General features: G+C 52.7%; 1 protein-coding gene across 1 annotated transcript in view; it reads left to right on the top strand.

Annotated features, from left to right (window-relative positions):
- The window catches only part of MAP2K6 (mitogen-activated protein kinase kinase 6), a 44,805-nt gene extending 30,485 nt beyond the window's left edge, over positions 1-14,320 (top strand). The window contains exons 5-12 of the mRNA XM_027736546.2: positions 194-313; positions 995-1,111; positions 1,550-1,601; positions 3,651-3,778; positions 4,419-4,496; positions 5,557-5,696; positions 8,354-8,399; positions 11,729-14,320. Of these exons, the coding sequence (XP_027592347.1) occupies positions 194-313; positions 995-1,111; positions 1,550-1,601; positions 3,651-3,778; positions 4,419-4,496; positions 5,557-5,696; positions 8,354-8,399; positions 11,729-11,806 (759 nt within the window). The 3' untranslated portion in view covers positions 11,807-14,320. The remainder of the gene's footprint in view (positions 1-193; positions 314-994; positions 1,112-1,549; positions 1,602-3,650; positions 3,779-4,418; positions 4,497-5,556; positions 5,697-8,353; positions 8,400-11,728) is intronic.
- Positions 14,321-15,018: the final 698 nt, after the last annotated feature.

The raw sequence follows: 15,018 nt of genomic DNA, 5'->3' as shown, positions 1-15,018 counted from the left end.
GTGTTTGCAGGGAAGAGGGAGGATCCCTGTGCTCCTGCCGTGGGTGCTGGGCTTGTGAAGTGCCTGTGTGATAACGGGGGGCTCACGGGATGTGCTGGAAGGGTCAGGGGGGGTGTGAGGGCCCCGTGGCCAGCCCTGGTGTGGCTGTGGCACCCAGGTCTGGCAGTCACCACTGACACTCCCTGTCTTCCAGCGGATCCGAGCCACAGTGAACAGCCAGGAGCAGAAGAGGTTGTTGATGGACCTGGATATCTCCATGAGGACGGTGGATTGTCCCTTCACTGTCACCTTTTACGGGGCACTTTTCCGAGAGGTACGGGATCCTGGGGCTGAGCCCTGCTGCCCCTTCTCCCAGGCTCTGAATTCCCATCCCTCCAGGTGCCAGGGGTTTAATGTCTGTCTAAACACAGGACTTGGTACAATATGGATTTGCTCAGTCCTGGCCCAGGATCTGTCACATACAGTGAGTTTTAGTGCTGGGGACAGCCGGGCACCGAGGCCACCAGCCCACAGCCTGGTCCTCTGGTGTTAATATTGCCCTGGCTTGGGATGAGAAAGCCACAGGGAGGGAAAATGTGGAAAGCTCTGAGAAGCAGGATTTACTGAAGAGCTTTAAGCATAACCCTGCAGAGCTGAACTTTTCCTGGCTGGGCATTAGGAGCCTGAGTTCCGATAACTTTCTGGGCTCCTAAATCACCAGGACTCTGCTTTGGGAAAAAGACAGCAAAAACCACACCCTAAATGGTAGGGAATGTGGACAGCACCTAATTCCAGCTGGAGAGGAGGGAAAGGAAAGCTCAGCACAGTTTTGCTGAATGAGTTTTAAAAGACAGGGAAGAAGCAAACAGGTCAGCAAAGGGCAAGTGCCAAAGAGCTTTGCACAGGACAGGAAGGGAAAGAAAGAAAGGAAAACCTGCACAGGACAGGAAAGGAAAGCAAGGAAGGAAAGGATGCTTGGTTCCAGTAGGCAGATATCTGCTTGCTTTTTTTACAGGGAGACGTGTGGATTTGCATGGAGCTGATGGATACCTCACTGGACAAATTCTACAAACATGTCATTGACAAAGGCCTGACAATTCCCGAGGACATCCTGGGGAAAATCGCCGTCTCTGTGAGTATTAGCAGGGTGAGGAGGGGAGGGAAAGGGGGTTTTCCTTCTGAGCCAAGTCCTACATGACCCAAGCTCCCTGCTCTGTTTGCACCAGGAAGAGCACAGTCCATGGGCCACAGCCCATGTGGCCATTCCCAGCTGGCTTCCAGGATCAGGTCTGAGGTGATGTTATTTATAAGCTGTAAATAATCCAAAAAGTGCCTGTACATGTAATGAAGAAACAACACAGCATGAAATGTGGGGAGGGTCCTGCAGCTCCTTTGCCTTCTCATTAGGGTCCTGGGACATCCCTGGGCACCCACTGTCACCTTGGGCTGCTGGGAGGGTGCAGGACTTGTGGGAAACCCTCCAGGCAGGTCTGATGGGGTGAAGCCAGATGTCATTTCCTCCTCCCCAAGGTGCTGCCAGCCGTGATTGACTCTGCATTTGTTGTTTCAGATTGTAAAAGCACTAGAACATCTCCACAGTAAGCTCTCCGTGATCCACCGAGGTGAGTGCCAGGCACACAGCCCTGGCCATGCTGGGGTCTGTCTGTCTGTCTGTCTGCCCTGCTCTCAGCCTGGCAAGGGCTCCCAAAACACCCCAGATAAAATGGGCCTTTGACAGCAAAACTGTTCCCCGGCATCTCATGACTTGCAGCAAAACCCAGTCAGAGGAAATGGCTGCTGGAAACTGCCTGCTGGTCCCAACTTTTCCCTGAGGTGGAGAAGTGAGCTCCAGCCTGGTTGTGCTGGTTGCCCCGTTTCCCTAAATCTGTGGTCTGCTTCAGCACCTCTGTGAAATTCAGCCAGTCTTCTCCTCCTGAGCTTGGTGAGCTTTGGACCAGGCTTTGCCAAGGTTTCTCCCCCAGTTCTGTGCTGATGTGCAGGGAGAGGCATCTCCGTGCCAGAGTGATGCCTCATGCAGTGATCTACCCATCCTCTCCCCTTCCCTGAGCTTCCCTGAGCACTGGTGGAGCAGAGCAGTTTGATAGCTAAAATAGCCTCCAGTGAAATCATAAATACCCTCCTTAAGCTCTTGTGACATGTTCCCCTCTAGAGCATCTCACAGATGCCATGAACACACTTAGAAAGAAGCAAATTTGAAGTTGCTGCTTGACACCTTTATTTTTCAAAGGGTCATTTTCAATTTGTCACGAGGAGGAAAAAGCCCTCCCTGGAGTGTGTGAGTGCCTGGGAAGGAGCATCTGAAGCAGCAGAGTTGAGCTGGAGCAGGCAGCCACACTGGGTACATTCAGCCTGTGGCTGGGAGTTGAGTTTCTGCCCTCTCTGTATCATTTACAGGAGGTGGAAAGTGCTGCTTGTGTTTCTGTTTACTTGTTTGATTTCCACTGAAAATTGTCTTATTTCAGCCTAGTAACAGATGGGCGAGGATCTCATACCTGAGGGTTTTGATTGCAGAATGCTGATAAGAGAGCAGATGTTAATGAGCTGTAAACCACCCAGTTCTAATAAGCAGGACTCAAAAGCAGCTTCTGGCCTCCTTCAGATGGTGTTTCAGCCTTGTATTAAATAGCTTATCACATGCAGACAGAGGAGAAGAGACCTGGGGTTTCTAGGTGACAGCAGGGAAAGGATTGCTCCCTTTGGAGTCACCTCTGCTGTGTTGGGATTTCATTTGGGATTATCCTCATGGAGCAATTGTCTGCTGTGCAGGAAAGCAACTCCATGCTCTCCTGGATATCACTTCCTGGCATCTTTCTGTGCCTTTACTTCCCTTTCTGATGGGGATTATAACGTGCTGCAAGTGTGAACACACCAGGGATTGTGAGGCCGTGATGGGAAGCAGATAAATCTGGCAGTAATAAATAGATGAGACACTGGCCTGATTTCCATAAGGTGTGGAGCACCCACACACCTGCTGCTGCTCACGCTGCCACCAGGCCTGGGATCCTCAAAATCAGAGCTCATTTCTGAAATCTTGGTCCTTGTCTTAGTTACAGCTCCCTCCTTCCCTGCGCCCCCTGCTCCCTTTCACCCTTTCCTGCCCACTCCTCATGCTTCCTCCATGGTTTTTTCCTTTGCTGGCACGAGGCCAGATCTGTGGGGACTTGCCAGAGCTGCAGCCCTTTGCAGACATCCCACAGAGATGCCCCCAGCCCTGTGGAGCTGCTCCAATGTCTGTGGCCTTCCCATATGCAGTGGGATGTGATGGTTATGTGCAGGGTCACCTCCTGCTTCCCCAAACTGGAGAGGGGAGCCTGCAAGCGAAGGGACACTGTCAGGACACGTGACAGGCCCATGGGGTTGTCACCTGAACGCATGACAGGCCCATGGGGTTGTCACCTGAACGCGTGACAGGCCCATGGGGTTGTCACCTGAACGTGTGACAGGCCCATGGGGTTGTCACCTGAACGCGTGACAGGCCCATGGGGTTGTCACCTGAACACGCAGCCAGCGGGGTTGTGGCGTGTCCAAGGCTCAGGGCTCTGCACGGGCTCCTTGGGTGCCCTCTGCTGATAGGAAGCTCTTCAGCTGTTTTTGGCTTGGCCCAGGCACCCACGTGTGACAGTGACTGTGGTCTGTGTTCCTTCTTGCAGATGTAAAGCCCTCTAACGTGTTGATCAATACGCAGGGGCAGGTGAAAATGTGCGATTTCGGCATTAGCGGTTACCTCGTCGACTCGGTTGCTAAAACCATGGATGCAGGATGCAAACCCTACATGGCTGTAAGTTGAGCTGTGGAGAAGCTGCGTGGGGAGCAGCCAAAGGAACCTGAGCTCGGGGGGAAGGATCAGCCTCTGGCATGTGCCCTGGGAACTCCTTTGGGAAGATGTATCCCTTGTAAAGGGGCAGAGAGGGAGTCGGATCTCGTGGGTCTCCTGGGCACAGCTTCCTGCTGCCTTCTCTCCTCCCTGTGACCTTGGGAAATGCTCTGGAATTGTTCCTTCTTGTGTGTTTGCCTCATGGGGACAATAGTACTTGGCATCTGGGAGGAAAAACAGTCCCCAGGGATTGGGTCCCTCAGGCTTCACCCTTTGTGGGGCACTAGCATGGGGTGAAAACAGTCCTGGAGAACTGAGGCTTGTCACCCCTCCGTGCCAGCTGTGCCAGGTCACCTCCACCACACCAGTCCCTGGTGCAGGTGCCACCTGCTTCTGGTGACCCATTTCACTGCCTGCCCTTACTGGTGAGGATGGGAGCCAGATTTAGCCCCACAACAACCAAGAGAGCAGCCTGGTGATGTGGGCTGAGGGGTCCTGTGCTAAGAGCCCCCCTAAAAGCCCCTGCTGAGGTTGGTGAGCCCTGGGTGTGGGCATGGCACTGGGACCAGCCCTGTTCCTCACCCACCTCTGTCTCTCTTCACAGCCTGAGAGAATCAACCCGGAGCTGAACCAGAAGGGGTACAGTGTCAAATCTGACATCTGGAGCCTGGGCATCACCATGGTAGGGTGACCCCACAGCCCTGCTGGCACCGGTGGCACCGGTTCCTTGGGAGGGTGGCGGACTGGGAATGGGAATACAGCTCTGGGGGGACAAGGGAATGTGCTGCAGGGTTGAAGGGAAGGAGGATGGAGCTGCTTTGTGAGCTCCTTGCTGCCACAGCTGCCAGGAGATGGCAGCATGGACTAAGGCACAGGCGTCTGGCGCCTGGAGCAGGCTGGATTCCAAGCACAAAGACGCCCTCCCAGCACTCAGCAATTAGCAGAGTCCCCCTCAGGAGAGCAGGGATGGGGAGTGTCTCCCACGTAGTGTTTAGGGGGAATCCATCTGCTCACAAAGTTGTTTTACAGCACAGTTACCCTGTGCTGTGTGGGGCTGGTTTTAACTTCTTCTTTCCTGGGTGATGTCGGACATGGGGGTAACAGGGAATTGAGTATGGATCCATGTGGATCTCCTCTGACCTCTCCCTTTTGCTAGGGGAGGTTAAGCAAGATGTTATGGCCAGGGTGGTGAGGAAATCATAGAGTGGTTTGGGTTGGAAGGGACCTTAAAGCTGCTTTTGTTCCACCCCCTGCCATGGGCAGGGACACCTTCCACCAGCCCAGGTTGCTCCAAGCCCTGTCCAACCTGGCCTTGGGCACTTCCAGGGATGGGGCAACCACAGCTTCTCTGGGCAACCTGTGCCAGGGCCTCCCCACCCTCATAGGGGAGAATTTCCTCCTAACTTCTAATTTATATCTCTCCTCTTTTAGTTTAAAACTGTTCCCCCTTGTCCTATCACTGTCTGCCCATGTAAAAAGTCACTCTTCCTCCTGTTTGTGAGCCCCCTTTAGGCACTGAAAGGTGCTCTGTGATCTCCCTGGAGCCTTCCCACCTCCAGGCTGAACAATCCCAGATCTTTCAGCCCATCTCCATAGCAGAGGTGATCCAGCCCTCCAATTTGTGTGGAACCTAAAAAAACCCCACACCCCAGGGTGGGGCACACGGGAGTCCGAAATCCGTGGGGCGGGTGGGCTGTGGGGTGTCCAGTGCCAGTCCTGAGGTGTGGGCTGTGTCTCCCCAGATCGAGCTGGCCATCCTGCGCTTTCCCTACGACTCCTGGGGGACGCCCTTCCAGCAGCTCAAGCAGGTGGTGGAGGAGCCGTCGCCGCAGCTCCCAGCAGAGAAGTTCTCAGCGGAGTTCGTGGATTTTACCTCGCAATGGTAAAACACCTCCCCGGCCTCTGCCGTGCTAGGGGAGGCTGGGGGACACACCTGCCCATTGGCATCCTGCACCCCTGTCCCCATAGGCAGCTCCTGGGGGCACAAACCCGGTTTTTGGGTAGAACGTGCCCTCGCTGGGCCTGGTGGGCGCCTGGCACTGTGTGGGCAGAGCAGTGGTGATGGTGGCTGTGAGGGTCTCACTGCCTGAGGTGGTGAGGAACAAACTCGGTCCGTTTTGGGGAGGAGGAAGGGGTTTAGGAGGCTCTGGTTGCCCCCCCAGCAGCAGCACAGGGTTCCTGTGTGCACAGGCAGGTGCAGCCAGGGGGCTCCTCCAGCCCCCTCATGTCCCTGCGGCTGGAAGGGGGAGCAGGATATGGAATGGCCGCCTCCTCCTGCTTCCACTCCCAGGGGGCACAGCTCTGAGGGCAGAGTTTGCCCCGTGGTGGCCCCTGTCAGACTCTGCCCCGCTCCCAAGGCCCTCCAGCTGCTGCTCCTCCGCTTTCCACGGGACTCGGCGCTGGAAGCAGCGGGAGAGTTTGGCTGCGGCGCAGGAACGGGGCTGGAGCAGACGCTGCTGTCTGGAGCTGTGAGGGCCGTGCAGAGCTCCGGCTCTGCAGCGCCCGGGGAGGCTCAGAGCTGCCCTCAGCCCGTGGTTCACAGAGCTGGCAGCTGCCCCGCAGCTCCTGACTGCCGCTCCCTCCAGCTCCCTGGAACCGCCGGGGAGGCGGCTGGATTTTCCAGGCGCTGCAGTGCCACGCGCCGCCTGCCAAGTTGGCAGGTGGATGGTGGGTTTGTGTGGTGGCCAAGAAAGGACGGCACATCGACAAATACAGAAATGTGAGACTGTTCCCCAGTGCCAGGGTCGGGGCCAGAGCCCGGCCGGCTCTGCCGTGACCCAGGAAGGGGATTAGCAGCCACTCCTGCCCGGGGACTCTCAGTGCCGGCGTTCGGATTCCTGGGAGTCGTGTCCAAACATGTTTTCATGTCCCTGTCGTTCAGCTCCTCACCTCCCCACCGACCCGTGCTGGGGAATGCCTGCCATGCCCACACTGCTCTGTGTCTGGAGAGGTGGGAGCTGCCCCCCCCAAAAATGCCCACCGTTCTCACAAGGCCCACGCTGAGGTTTTGGACCAGCTGCTGTCCTCCCATGCTGGTTGTTATTGCCAAGCTGCCTGTTTGTGCCAGGCAGGCTGTTCCTCACTGAGTGATTTGCTCTTGCAAGCCCAGTGTCCTGCAGCTCAAGCTGTGGCTGGTTTAGGAGTTACATCCACGGCCACTTTGGGGAGCATGTGGCGATTCCTCTCTTTGCAAATCCTGCCCTTTAGGATCACTGAAGATCTGTCAACGCCAGCATTGTGGCATGGACTCAGAACAGGGAGTTTGGCTGCAGATTGCACTAGTTTTGCGTTGCTGGAATCTGAGAATTTCTTCTGTCACCAAACCAGGTCACATCCACTCAGTGTATCAAGCCTGGCTTGGTTCTGTGTCTAATCCATCTGCTGCCTGGGGCACTGAAGTCTGATCACCTGTATCCACTGCAGGAAGGTTCCTGGGATGTCTGAGTCAGGATCAGATCCCAGTATGACTCTTAATTCCTGAAAATTTACATTGATTTCAGTAATTTGTCACCAGATTTCCTGGTATTAATAACCTAGGAGCGAGGTTTTTATTCACAGAGGGTCTAAATTAAGAGGATTATACCAAATCTGGGCACACCTAACCTTGAAATTCACCTTGTCATCTTGGCTCGGGCTGCTCTGGAGCTCAGAGGATGTGACACATCCCGTTACCTTCAGCTCGGCGGTGTTGGCACGTATCGGCCCTCGGTTCCTCTGTCCATTCACAACATGACACTGAACACGAGCCCTCTACACACAGCAAGCAGGAAATATCTATTCAGTGTGTGTCCCCTGCTTCCTCTGGGCTCCTGCAAATCCCAGCAGAGGAGCGACTTATCATTGCCGAGGTTCTCACTTTTGTTTTGCTCAGTGTGACACCTTTTCCCCGCCACCGCCGTGTACGTGTGTGAAGATCTTTTCAAGTTGCTCCAAGCGTCTTTCCCCTAAATACACTGCCAGGAAGTGAGTAGAGATTACGTCCTGTCTTTTTAAAAAAAGCTATTTTCTGCTGGAGGGAAACCAAAATAGCTCCCAGCTACAACCCTCCAGAGCCATCTGTTGTAGGAGAGGAGAAAAAAAGGATGTCCCATGGAACCGTCCCCGCTGATAACGGCACGGGGATAAACAAATAGTTGTACACGTGCTTTGGAGCCACTCAGTCACTGCTCCCAGTCAGAGGTTGCAGGCTGTATCCATTCCCTTAGTCACTGACCTACTGCAGGGCACCCAAAAACCCAGTTGTGCCTGACCACCAGCAACAGGCAGTGTATTAACTGGTGCTTATGGTGTCTCCAGGTCCTGTTTGACCCTGAGCTCAAAGCACTTGTGTACCCAGCCCTGTGTTGATTGATCTGACTGGCCTTGATCATGTTGGCTGAGGTGTCCTCAAGGTTTAAGTTTGCTCAGCGTGGATGAGTAGCTGAACTTATTCTCCAGGGGCTTGAAACCTTGCTTTTTTCATGGTATAATTTTATGGCTTAAATTGCAGACAGAATGTAACTTTTAATCTTTTCTTCTTTTTCTTTTTCTCCATTAAAGCTTGAAGAAGAATTCCAAAGAACGGCCAACATACCCAGAGCTTATGGTGAGTGTGGCTGCATCAAGCAGTGTGTTGGTTCAGAGCTGCAGTGGGTTACAGTGAGATGCTGAAGGCAAGGATTCCAGTAATGATGAGGATTTGGGATGCTTAGCATCTCCTTTTTCATAACAGACGTGAGAATTGTGACACTTCAGAGTCCTGTGAGGGTGACTGCCAGTCAGAGATGCTCTTTGAAATCTCATTCAGGTGCTTTTCCAGTCACATCAAGAGAGAAAAATTGGTAAAAGCAGGTAATAGATTTGCTAAGGGAAAAGAACGAGGCTGTGAAGAATCAGTGAGGATAAAATCATCCTCTTGGGTTTGTGTGATGGATTCAGACACCTCAGTGTGCCCTGGATGATCCACATGGGCTGCAGGAGCTGAGTGCCCTGGGCTTTACTGCTATGGTGCCTTGGAGAGGAGACTTTTTGGACAGAGTAATTCCTGGATGTTCGGGACAGAGACAAGTCTGTGACTAATAATTCCGGTTATTGAATTTCATCTGCTGCTTAGAGACTGTTTGCTGGGAGCACGTCTGGGACAGAGGAATAACTGAGGAAGAAAAGGCCAATAAAGTCTGGGGATGGGGCAGGGCAGGGCAGGGCAGGGCAGGGCTCTGGGTGAGCTCCCAGAGCAGACACTGAGGTCTGCTCAGCCACTGCTCTGGGCTGCAGCTGGCAAGAACAGGTTCTTTTGGGCAGACTTTTCTGCTAGGGCTCCACAGCTTCATGGCCTCTCTCTTCTGACTCTCTGGTATTGATCCTGGTGCTCCTAAAAGCTGGCAACAAGCACAGGAGAGTTTAGGAAGTCAGTGTTTCACTCCTGTAGGCATCTAGTCCTTTTTCTCACTCTCACCTCATTCACAGTTTGCTAAAAGCAGGAAGGTGCCTAACTTTGTTATTTCTGAAGATCCTGACCCAAATGCTTGCTTGTCCCTACATTCCCACCCCTTACTGGTGCCACTGGCAAGATCTTCTGGGTTAAGGCTGGAAACTGCTGCAGAAGTTCCTCAGGTGGTGGTATCCCTCGAGCTGTAATTCTTGGGACAAGCCATCTGGAGGATCAGTGTCATTGTCACCTCACGCTGTCTGCTCAGAGGGCTGAAGGTGCCAGGGTTTAGGGTGCTCTGGCTGCAGGTCATGCTGGAAATCCACGTACCTCTTGAACCTGAGTTGTCAGCAATGAATAATTCCCGTGGCATTTCGTGCTGGGCCCTGTAATTCAATTAGACTATATATAGCTCTGATTGACACACAGTTTGCCCAAATACTGGTTTCAAACAAAGGGAGGCCCGAGGTTTATGACTTTTTTTTTTTAAAAAAAACAACACCCTTTTTTTGGTATATTATTGAATAAATACATATATTTATTTTAAGCAAATTTCTGAACTTTGCCAAATGGCCTTTTATCAAAAAGGTTCACCGAAGCAGCTCCGTCTGTTGCAGCATTAATTCCCACTGGCAAGCGAGTGCATTTCTATTGAATTAGGTTCTTGGATCACCTCTCTGGAGTATCTCAATGCTGTGGTATTTTATGGCTGACATGAATGTTGTGAGGTCCTGTGGTTGAGGGTTGCTGTTTTGTTGGGGTTTTTTTTCTCTCTCTTATGGCATTAAGTTGCGGTACTGGATTGGACTTGTCATTTAGACCAAGACTGCTCCCTTGCTTTCCTGTGGAATTGAGGTTTCTCATGGAAAATATGACTCTGTGCTATCTTGAGCATCAGGAAAACTGATATGGGTGCTTAATTTCATTTTCAAACCCACTTCCCCAGGTGAAGTGGAGCGTGAAACTACTGCAGGGCCGGTGGTCTGCACATGGCGTGGAGCACATCCTGCCTGGCACGGGGGGCTCTGTGCTCTGGCCAGGCTCAGGCACTGCAGAGGGGTTGGGTTCACTGGGACACGGAGCTGCAGGTCACTGCTGCCACCCATGTCACACTTGGGGGTGCTTCCAGGCTGTGGTAGCTCTGCTTTGGGTGTGACTTCACTGGGCTGTGAAAGCAGCGGCATCACGCTGGGATAATAACACGGCAGGTCATTTAGGTCACCTCTCCCACAGTTATTCAGGACGCTTCAATTCCTGTGACTGTCTGACCTAGGGAGACCTTAAATTTTGCCTGGATCCTTGCCTCAACCCATTTCAGCCCTGTTTCCCACATAATTGTGCTTCCTCTTCCTTTCTGGTGTGTCTTTGGGTCGCTTCCCATCTCCTCAGAGCTGCCTCGATAACTTTCCACTCAAGCCCACCTTGGAAAATCTCTTTTCTTTGCCCTTCTCACTGCCATAAACAATCATTGAAACAGCCAGTGCTTGGGGACTGAGGTGAGGGGGGCCAGCTTGAAAAAAAAAAACAACAAACCCCTGGAAATCCCAAATTGTCTTTAAAAACCTGTCTTGAAATGAGAGGGTCTTTATTCAAACTGAGCTCCTCCAACCTTGCACAGAGAGGTCACTGTGAACCCTGCAGGGCCCTGGCTGGTTTTTGGTTCTCTCTGACACTCTCCATACAAATAAATCCACTTCTCTGCCAGGACAGTGGGTGTCAAGCAGCGTTTTGGGGATTTCAGGTGGGAGTGGGCTGATCTCAGCTGACGTGTTGCAGCCCCCGGTACCAAAGGGAATCGCTGGTGTTGGTTGAGAGGGGCTTCTGTTGCTGTCAGGGGGTGTTTGGTTGTGTTTTCCCTCCTTACACGTATTTTTCCATTCGTGCTGAAATGTAGGCAAGATTTTCTGGCAGGATGTCTCCCCGTGTTGGTCAGGATTAAGTAGTTAAACATACAAGTGCGGATGGTTTTCCAGTCGGGATGGCTTTCCTGTGCGGTGGCTGGGGTAACGTAGCCATGTCCTGCTGCAAATAGGAGCAATTCAGGGAAGAAATGAGACTCAGAAGTCACCAGAGGGTAAATACACAGATAAAGCAGGAAGCTGAGGGAAAACCCACTGCAGTCAGCCTTCCTGCAAGGTTTTCCTTGCTCCTGCTGGAGCTGGTGGGATGGGTAACCACCGCCTTGGGAGGAGCAGCAGAGCTCCGAGGGGCACGATGTGCTAGAGATGGAGGCACTGTTTGAGCACTGAGAGCAGCCCAGCTCAGCCCTCCTAACCAGGCCAGAGTTTAGAAGGAATCCATGAGGGCAGCACAGCTCTGCAGCTTTCCTGGAGTGGCCCCTGGGGCTCCCCGACTTGCCTCAGCTGCAAACATGGAAAGCCCAATATTATGGTGCTGATGCCAAACCCTTTTTCACTGTCTAGAGGGTCGTCTGAAAAGGTTTTTGGTTCGGTCCTCAGCGTCGTGAATAATAAACTTTGCTGTTTTCTCTCTCTTTTCTTTCCCAGCAACATCCTTTCTTCACCCTGCACGAATCCAAAGAGACAGACGTCGCCTCTTTTGTCAAGCTCATCCTGGGAGACTGAGAACTGGACTTGTAAATGAATTGCCCTTCTGTGGACTGGTGGGTGCAGGGGAGGGGCGCGTGGCAGGACTTGTCATGGAAGCACCAACAGAAAGTCGCCGTGTTTTTGTTTTGTTTTGTTTTTTTATTCTGAGAAACCCCCACCTTGCCGAAGTTTTTTAAAGGGTTCTTTGGTATCCATAGTGACATAGAACGAGCTGGTTAGTGAAATGAATTTTAATAAGGTTGGTAACCTTAAAACAAAAACAAAACAACAAAAAAAAAAAGAATTTAAAAGAGTGATTTACATATTTAATGACAGTCGAAGTCCCTCTTCCTAACTTGCTCCTCATCCCCCTTCCCTTCCCCGTGAACCAGAATTTGCTTTGTCATGGTAATAGGTGCTATGGTAGTCATGAAGTTGTATGTAGATTTATATTTTGTCCCTTCCATTATTTTAATATTTATGTTAAGTGCTTGATGGAATAGATTTCTGTTTTATATGAGGATGAGTGCGTGGTGACGATGATGATGCTAAATGAGGCCACAGCAAGCAGCAGTCGTAGGGCTTCGCTGGGGGAAAAGGTGTCAGAGGAAAAGAGGAAGAAGAGGAGAAGTGTCTCTGTTGTGGAAAATATTTAATGTGCATCGTAAAAGGAATTTATAAGCAAGACTTGCAGCTGCTCGAGCTGCTCTCACAGAGTGTGAGGTGTAAGAAAGGGAGGTCCCGGTGCCCCTTCTCTGGACACCGTGCTCCGAGCCCAGCCTGGGGGGCACTGCCAGCCCCCAGCTGGGACAGCCCCTGCCCCATGTCCCAGGGCCTCACAGTGGGTAGGTTATGGGGTCTGGAGTGGGAATCGCTGGGATGGTGTCTGGGACAAAAGCCCCAGAGGGAAGGAGGTTGTCAGATGAGTTGCACAAAGGTGAGGAGGGGGCTGCGTGGTCAGTGCCCGCCTGCCCGTGGGCCCAGCAGCGTTGCAGTGCCCGAGGCTCCCTTGGGCTGGGGATGAGCTGCTTTGGGCCTAAAAGGGAGTTCCTCTCTCCTTCTCCAGATGGGACAGGATCACAGGATGCATGGCATGACACCTGTGAAAAATGGGATGCTTTAGAGTTGGTTTCTAGGGCCCTTGGCACTGTGTGGGCAGCAATCCCTCCGTGCTTGCCCACACTTTGGGAGTGCTGGTGCTCCCCAGGAGCCCGTGCTGGCACGTGGTTTGGGCTGTGTCCAGCTCTGGCTGGGATGCTGAAGGCAGCAGGAGCGCTGGGCTCTGGCATGGGCTGCAGGTGTGTCCTGTGGGAGCTGCAGCCTGGAAACCATGCAGGGACACCACAGCCCACCCCTACCAGGGGCTCGTTGCTGTTGGAGAAAAGCTGCCAGCCAAGGGCAGGAGAACAGGGGCTGTTGGGGTGGGAAGGGAGACACAGATCACTCAGCCTTTGGGTCACACAGTTACTGTCCAGAGAGGGGGGGACTGTGCACTGTGAGGTGTTGTGGGGCTGGAGCGAGGCTGCTCCAGCTTAACGCTGTTGGACTGAGCCACACCCGCCCAGCTGCCTCCCCTGGCCAGGAAGGCCTTGGTCTCCTTCTCCCAGCCCTGTGAAGGGCACTGCCTGTGCCTCCTGCCCCTCCACACGCTTCCCATCCCCATCCATCGCTTTGGCGCAGCCTCTCAGAGTCAAACCCCAGCTAGAAACTAGCCTTGCTCTGCAGTGTTCATTGTGCAGGAGATAACTCAGCCTGGGGTCCAGCTCTTGCTCTCCCAGTTTAGCAACTCCAGACTCCGCTGGTGCGGGCTGGGCTTCCGGAACAGTCTGAGCGTATTTTGGGAAGCGATCCCTTGGAAGGGCTGATGGGGAGGGCAGAATTTAAGAGCAGGGGTTCCCCAACGGTGGCACCTCTGGTGCTGGGGACACACCAACGCTTTGGAAGGCGCACACAGACACCACCAGTGCCTGGGCTGGCACTGCCACCGGCACGGCCGTGGCTGGCACTGCCCACGGGGGTGGCTGTGAACCCAAAAACGGGAAGAGATAGGAGAGCTTTGCTCACGGGAGTTTATCAACCCTTGTGCCCCTCGGGGGGGGGCTCTAAGAGGGCTTGCAGGGATTGGGGTGCAGCTCACAGGTCATGCAGACTTTGGGGAGGAGGTTCCACATCCCGCTCCGTGCCGAGGGGAACCTTTCAGGTTGCGTTTTGTGGCGGATGAAACACGAGGATGTTTTACTTCACAGTGTAATTTTAAGAGGCCTCGCATGGCTCGTAATCTGCCCTCTCATATTCCATGGTGTGTCTGTGTGTGTGTTTTCTCTCTCTCACTTTCTCAGAGTCGCAGAGCTGTTTTGATTGATTGTCCTCAGCTGCAGCTAAAAGTCCAGCCAGCCAGTTTATAGACGTGGTTCCAGCATCAATTCTCGCTTTGAAAAACATGACATTTAAAACCACCCTTTGGTTTTCCTACATATGGATCTGATGCTTTTGTTAAAGATTGTTTTTGCCGCTTTTCTCCTGGAATATAAGTCTCATTTGGACACCGCATCTCCTTGACCTCAGAGCACCTTTATTTCAGTGCCATTGTAATTGACAGGTTGAATTTATGAGATACTGTCAAAGTTCAGTATTAATAGCAGATATTAATGTCACCAGCGTTTTCCAATAGAAAATTAATGTCAGTGTTGTCTGCAGCTAGTAACCCTCTAAAAGGATTCCTACATGCCTCCACACTGCATGCTGAGTGCTTGCTTTTATGCTTTTTGCTCTTACAGTGCTTGGGCCCTCTAATCCTTTTGTTTTAATGACATTTCAATAGGGCAGGCAACAAATCACTTCCCTTCCCTGCTCATTCTCCATGACTTTGTTCCTTTAAAAGTCGTTTGCGTCAGCCCAGAGTAAGTGTGGATCCGTGTGAGGATGAAAACAGTGATCTGAGGGATCACCACTGTGGAGGGGAGAATGCAGAGGCTGTTGGTCTGTCCACGCATCCCTCGTGGCATGTGTGGACACAAAGCTTGGCCTGACCCAGGCATTTCTTAGAGAGAAGCCTGAGCTGGTGGCCTCGGCTCAGGGAGGAGAGCCAGAGACTCCTGTGTGCTTAGAAGTTCTGCAAAAACACTGGGCTGCAGGATGAAAGTCAGACTCTTCTCTCTTTGAGTTGATTGTAACCTCTGTGGAGATGAAAAGCCTTTGGTCACTGCCCAGATCTTTGCTTGGCTGTAACACAAGCACAGCCTTGCCTT

This window comes from Pipra filicauda, unplaced genomic scaffold, assembly GCF_003945595.2.
Source record: "Pipra filicauda isolate LSUMZ 115617 unplaced genomic scaffold, ASM394559v2 scaffold80_size11013439_pilon, whole genome shotgun sequence".
Taxonomy (NCBI): domain Eukaryota; kingdom Metazoa; phylum Chordata; class Aves; order Passeriformes; family Pipridae; genus Pipra; species Pipra filicauda.
Note: the sequence above shows the minus strand (reverse complement) of the source record. Positions and strands in the feature narration are given on the sequence as shown.